General features: G+C 35.7%; 1 protein-coding gene across 2 annotated transcripts in view; it reads right to left on the bottom strand.

The window, feature by feature from the left end:
• Positions 1 to 1,044: 1,044 nt before the first annotated feature.
• FGF7 (fibroblast growth factor 7) overlaps positions 1,045 to 7,396 on the bottom strand; it is a 107,433-nt gene continuing 101,081 nt past the window's right edge. For both annotated transcript variants that reach the window (XM_069766045.1, XM_069766046.1), the window contains exon 4: positions 1,045 to 6,529. In XM_069766045.1, coding sequence (XP_069622146.1) covers positions 6,335 to 6,529 — 195 coding nt within the window. In that variant the 3' untranslated portion in view covers positions 1,045 to 6,334. The remainder of the gene's footprint in view (positions 6,530 to 7,396) is intronic.

The raw sequence follows: 7,396 nt of genomic DNA, 5'->3' as shown, positions 1-7,396 counted from the left end.
ACAAGATATTATGGATAAGATTAGGAAGCACTTACCATGCTTTTTCATCATGACCCAGTGAACATGTGATTGCTGGATGTAGCAAGAGAACAGGAGTTGCTGGATCCTAGGAGACCTAGTTAGCTATGCAGGCAAGGAGCTGAAATTACTCTGTAACTGAGGCTAAGTCCCCAGTTAAAGGTGAAGTCAGCAATGAAAAAGATGTATTAACATGTTAAAATCTCTTAAAACCTTATGAGCTGCACAGTGTGTAAAAATAAATTAAGAAAAAAAACCACACAAATAAACCAAAATAAAAGCAACACAACCAGTCTGAGCAGTCGCTTCTATCCTCACTCCATTTAAAAAAAAACTCCAATATATAAAAAAAATTTCGAACAAAAAGTGAACGCAATTACATTTTTTTTAGTAGTCCATTGTGGTTGTAATAAAACTGAAAAAGTGAAAAATAGATGTGTATTTCCTATTTTTTGTTTTTTTACGTTTTCACTGAAATCAGAAAAAAACGAATGCAACAAGCTTTAAACAAGGGAACATAAAAGATCAGCTGCAAATAATAATTAATATGTTGTACATTGCAAAAATGATTCTTTTTACAAGTACAATCTGACAAGATCCATCTATGAAGATGGGAATTACCCTTTAATAAACAGAAATTTGCTATTTGGTCATTAAATAGTCTCTTAAATTACATAAAGAAACATGCTGATTTGTGCACCAAACTATTTTATGTATAAATAATGCCTGTAGTTTGTATCCCAATAACAATGGCAATTTTATTTTAGGTTATCTTTTCAGGGCTTTCTTTAGTACGTCTACAGGGCGTAGGATATTTTGCATATTTCTATTGTTCCTTCTGAGACATCTATCGTTACTGTTGCCGCAAGCTTTCATTTTTGTCTGCCATCCAGTGTATGCTGGCAGCAGAGCTGTGTACCAGACATGGTGTCTAGTCACTGGGGAAAAGAAACTGCAGCTTTGCCAGACTTTCCCGTTATGATTTGTTATTTTGTAGAATTAAAAGCATATGAGACAGATACAGCTTAATAAGTTTCTTTTTATATAAATAACATCAGTTTAAATAACTTAAAACAATATGTTCAAATACAGCTATAATATAGTTTGATGCTATGAACCAGAATGCATTAATAACTGCTGAAAGCTATGTGTTCTAAGAACAATTAAACAAAGTATAGTTTTATATTACATATAAAACAAGTCATTTGAACTTTTGCTATATTTTCTGAGAGATGAAGGATAACTTATCAACAAACTTTATTATGTACATGACTATGACCAAAAAGTAGTGATAGTTTAACTTCTAAAATTAGTTTAATACATGTGCCTTATTTGCCCAGGGTTTTTTATTACGGTAGTTGCTGTTGAAATGATACCACATAGTTTTATGGTTGCCAAACATTTATTTATTTTGCAAAGCAGCACAAAGGCAATTAACCATGCTTGTAGCTTTCTCATTTGTTCTGTTTTTTTTTTTAATTTTTTTTGGACCTGTAATAATTCCAGGACATAGAGGGTTACAGTCCTGTTCTGCAATGTGTTTAGAACCATAGAAATGTAGGGAGCCTGAACCAGGTGTGTGTTTTTGGATAAGGAATAGTGATGAGCGAATATACTTGTTACTCGAGATTTTCCCAGCACGCTCGGGTGTCCTCCGAGTATTTTTTAGTGCTCGGAGATTTAGTTTTCCCCACCTCAGCTGAATGATTTACATCTCTTAGACAGCTTGATTACATGTGGGGATTCCCTAGCAACCAGGCAACCTCCACATGTACTTATGCTGGCTAACAGATGTACAGTAAATCATTCAGCTGCGGCCAGAAAAACTAAATCTCCGAGCACTGAGGGTATGTGCACACGTCAGGATTTCTGGCAGAAATTTTCCTTACAAAAAACGGACAATTCTGCCAGAAATCTGCATGCGTTTTTTGTGTGTTTTTGATGCTTTTTTTCACGTTTTTCATGCGTTTTTTTTTTTTGCGTTTTTTCCAAATGCATAGAATAGTGGGAAAAACGCAAAAAAACCACAAAATTAATGAACATGCTGCTTTTTTTAACGCATCCTGTGCACAAAAATTGCAGAATGCATTCTAAATGATAGGATGCATAATGCATGCGTTTTAATGAGTTTTTATAGCGTTTTTATCACGAAAAAAACGCGAAAAAACCTGAATGTGTGCACATACCCTGAAAATACTTGGAGGACCCCCGAGCATGCTTGGGAAATCTCGAGTAACGAGTATATTCGCTCATCACTAATAACGAACAAGGGCTATTGGGTTTTTTGGAAAAGAAAATGATGGAATATATTCTTAAAGAAGTTTCACACAAATGTTTTACACAAAACCACTTCCCACCATCACCTTAATGTAGCTACTTTCATGGATTGTCCACTACTAAACAAATTTCTCATATTAACAGCCAAAAAAACAATATTATATATAATCTATATAATTTATATAGTTATATATATATATATATATAAAAAAAAACACATATATTTACCTCCCGGACAAGCGCTGCTCTTCCTTCGTCAGCATTGTGTTTTCTGGTAACACCTGATTGCCTGCAGCCTTCATGATTTCATCAAAACAGAATTCTGCTCTGATAAAATACTGAAAGGCTGCAGTCAATCAATAGTTGCTGATTGGCTGCAGCAGTCAAATGACATTTCAATGTCAGGTGAAGGCAGGAAAACACAGCACCGATATTGGAGAAGCGGTGTCAGTCTGTTAGGAGTAAGTAAATGTTTTTTATTATATTTGGAGCATTTTAGTTGCTCAGGGTCGTCGAATAGCGAACAACCCGTTCAACTCATTGCAGGCAAGTCCAGCACCGGTACATACTGCAGTGCAGATTTTAGATGTACTTTGGAAGTCCACATACATTTTGATTTTAGGATCCATCAACCGCATTAGTTGTCCAAAGTCTAGAAGTCTAGAAGAAGATGATTTGAATAAGATGAAAATGTTTTTGATCAATTCTCATGTTATAAAGCCTTGCAATATATACCAATTGTTTACAGCTCTATGGCCCTTAGGGCATTTAGGCATCATAGAGGGGAGCTTCTGCTTAATATATTTCTCTGATTAAGACGAAACAATCCCTACTAAGACAAGACCCTCCTTACTAAGCCTATCAATTCATTAAATGGCTGTCATGGAATACTAAATTTCTTCTACCACTACTGGCAATGTGCAGCTATCCCCAGCCATAACAGCTGATATGCAGGATTATCGAAGCCAGACCCGCATCTGCTGAGGGCAAAAACAGCCACTGCTTAAACAGGGGATGTATTAATAACCCATTCTCCTTACATAATATTTCACACATTCCTTTTTCTAAATTGATTTCTTATGGTTGCTACTTAAAATAATTGTAAATAACTAAAATCAATCGTTTAAAAAAATAATTGCAGCCATAGTAATTCAGATGACTTAAACACACTAAGATTGTTGGGCCGTACCTGGTGTGATGATCACAATTAATTCAATCATCATCTTGGCAATGACTGGAGTTCTAAGTTTATGGTTCAAGGTTTATTATAGAGTAATCTGTAATTCTCAATTCTTATTTGAATAATCGATGATGATGAGGATGATGATATTGTTCTGCTTTGGTGATGTTATGTATTACTGTTGTAGTAAGGGTCAGATGGAATGCAATTGGAGCTCTTAATATTAGAGTTATTGATTTTTTTTTTTTTTATGAACTACGATTGCACACTTGACCTCTTCATTTCATTTGTGATATGTATATAGGTTTCTTTTTTTACCTGGTACATGAAATGCCACATGATTGTAATTTTGGGAAAAGCAGCTCTTTGTTCTTATTTTTAGAGTTAATAGTTGGTTCTTGCAAGTTTTTATAGGTTAATCTGTCATGAAAATATTAATCTCTATTTCAGTACCTAGAAATATAACCTTACTAAATGTAGGAAGAAGTGGAATAAATGGTAAATCAACAGGCTATCCAGCACTGTTGCTCTGGTGGTAGCTGCCTGTCTTTTTTTACCTTGATGCAAGGAATGCTTACCCCACCTACTCTTGTGACTGCTGCAGCCAGTCATGGGCCTCAGCATGGTACAGGATAGATGGGGATGTTATCAATACAGAAGGTAAATAAAGACTATCCAGAAAAACTGTAGTGGTTGTACTGGAGCTGCATTGGATTGACAGGTCCAAGAAATTCTTTTTTTGCCCTTTCAGCTATTTAATTTATTTAGCTATGATTTATTTAACAATAATACATGGAGGCACACTCACCTTTCAGCACCTTCACGGCTCCAGTAGTGATATGTGTGTCTTGTTTGGAAGTCTCAGCACCATTGCAGGTGACTTGTAGAGCACCTTTTTGGACTCTTTTAGTTACTTGACCACTAAAGCCAATTACAGGCTGCATCGGTGCTGAGACCTCCAGAGCAGGCTGCACTGGATCCGTGGATGTGCTTGAAGGTGAGTATTCATTTGTGTATTATATTAATTCAGTTCTTGGCTACAAAAAGAAAATTGACTGTTGGACAACCCCCTATAATTTTTTTTCCAATCTAGTAAAACTCCTTTGAGTACAAAAGTATGTCAAAGCATGCACTGAAAAAAATTATTGCACATTGCAAATATATAACATTTCTGCTTTGTAGACTTGGTTGAAAAATAGGTTTTTCCAAGGTGCCAGGTTTGACCAGCTTCTAACATGTGTTTGCAGGGTTGATGAATAGGGTAAAAAATGTTGTGTCAAGACCTAGTAAAGCCAGCTTTGAACTTAGGATACATTAATCCACAATGTCTTATTAGTAACAGATACCAGTACAGCTTGAATCTTACTTAACTCTATTTCCAATCTTTCAACACGGATGGGTCAGCTACATAATATTGACACACTGCAGCGTATGTCAGCTATGTAGTAAATTAGGGCATTTTAAGTAAGAAAAAAATCAGTTTCTACTCTATCCTAAAACCATAGCCATCAGTGTCAAAGATGATCATCAGATATTTTACTTTCTACTTTGGTCATTATTGTTAGGTAACAAATAAAATTAACTCCTTAAAATCATAATGAATTTTCTGCAATTGACCATTGTATGTCCAGTCTCAGGCTACAATTCTGTAGTCACTCTGTGACTTCAGACTTGTGAATTCTCACATTACACACTGCGTGCTGTGAAGACTATCTGGTGCTGGCAGGCTCGTGACTGCAAGTATATGATTTGCATACATGCGGTCATGTGCTGACTAGATGAGCATGGCCTCGCTCAATGCATCGTCTTAAGTGAGGTAAGGTAAATCTAGTCGGAATGTGGCCGGAAGCGTGCAAATGGCATACTTGCGGCCACATTGCCGTCCACTCCTGGCGCATTGGAGAATCCTCACAGAGCACAGTGCAATGCCATGTGAGGATTCACCAGTCTGCAGTCACCTAGAATGTCTGCAGACTTGTACACCAAGACCAGACAACCCCTTTAAGCATACTAACATCTTCTATCCACAAACAAAACAGATTGCAACTGATATAAATAGCTGTTTAAGAAAGAGAATGTTTTTATAACTGAAATACTTTTATTAGGTCAGTATTGCAAGAAATTGATGTTTTCATATGTAGACCAAACTGCGCATAGACAAGTGAGTAATGTAGTACTGTTGGTTTAAAATATGAGCAGCATCTGGCATTCATAACAATGAGGAGTTACTGACAGTGGTGGGATACCCTCAGAGGATGAATATATTTTTGAATGCCATAGTCACAAAGGTAAAACTATAATTTGTTTTATATTATAGTGTGCATATAGTTATTTCACTAAGAATTACTTAGATTCAGCTCAGTGTCTACATGCAGAATTGACTTGAAAATCTGACATCATTCCAGCAGCCTCATGGTCCAACATATTTTACATAACACTATTATCTGCTTTTAAAAAAATAAAAAAATAAAACATGTTTTTAGCAGCCATATTTGACAAGCAGATTTACATTTTAAAAATAAATCATCAGATGATCAAGTCAATCCTCCTTCTTAGGGGTTGGATAATTTAACAAAAAATAATACCCCTGGATTATTACTAACATATGTTTGTACATCTCTTTAGAATTTTTACAACTTGTATTTAGCTATAACCTTTCTTTGGGTAAATTTTTAAAGTTTTTTTTCCTCCTTTTCTTTTTTTTGGGTGGAGGTCTTTAATCTCCACATACATGTGCAAGTCCAGCTTGTTCGGATTTTCAGTAGTAGATCCAGCTTTTTCCTTTTGTATGTATTTATTATTATAATTATTAATATTATTAAGGTAAAAAAATATTCTGCTGGAACTGATAATTAATAGTTAGGATGTTTGAATTGGAAGGAAGTGTGAGCTTTTGTTTTCTTTCTTGGATTTCTTCCCTTTTATTGGAGACCCTTTATTATTCAATGCAACAAACATCTCCTTTCCATTATGGGTCCAATTTACTGATGCATACGTGTTGTATTTGTTCTCCTGGATTAGTTCCCTAAAGTTGCAGTCTTCATTACAAAACTTCTGCAAAGTAAAAATAGTACAAAATATTATCTATAATGCAACTTAATTTAAAAACGGTTAAACTGTATTTATCTTTTATTAAAATACATAACATTTTACTGTTAGCTAGGTAGTAGATGTCGTTTGATAAATCTATACAAAAATTCTACACTGGATCTCTGTGTATGTAACTATCCTGCATTCTATATTGAAGTGTGTCTATAAAAACAGTGGTGATTTGCTGGCCTAGATCTGTTGACAGCCAGCTAATATTTCCATTCATGCCAGAAACTTAAAGCACTAAACATTTGGTGTTATTAGGAGCAGTGCTATACTACCATACTAGACTGTGGAGCCCCCATTTTTTGTCAGGGTGGTTATATGCTGCACAGACCTTTCTCTGGCAACATCAATCTCAGCTTTACCAACACAAGCGTCACTTTTTGAACTATCGTGTATTGAGCAATATTTTCAATATTGGCTTAGATTGGGGCCAATGGCAGTGAGGCTCGGAAGTCATGATATCCCGGCTGTTGTGGCCTCAGTAGAAAATAGCTGAGAAGCCCTTTTTCCAGTATATAGCAGGGGGACATACCATTAGTGCAACGTGTGCAGCCGCACAGGGGGCCAAGAGGTATGGGTGCCTAATTCCATATACTAAGCAGATAGAATTGTGCATTATAATTAGCTTTTGGACGGCAAAGAGCTATTGTACTGTTCTGCACATAAGCCCTCTTCTGTCTGTGTCTGCTTCTGGTATACTGTATTGGGTATTTTGGATTGCTGAGTTAATTATAAAATTGAAAAATAGAGCTATGATAAGCAAATAATATATACTCACCCATATTATTCCTGTAGTTTCAGTGCCGCATCCTCAATTCTCCCCTC

Source organism: Ranitomeya imitator, chromosome 4 (assembly GCF_032444005.1).
Source record: "Ranitomeya imitator isolate aRanImi1 chromosome 4, aRanImi1.pri, whole genome shotgun sequence".
NCBI lineage: Eukaryota > Metazoa > Chordata > Amphibia > Anura > Dendrobatidae > Ranitomeya > Ranitomeya imitator.
The sequence above is the reverse complement of the archived record's forward strand: the minus strand, read 5'-3'. Positions and strand labels throughout refer to the sequence as shown.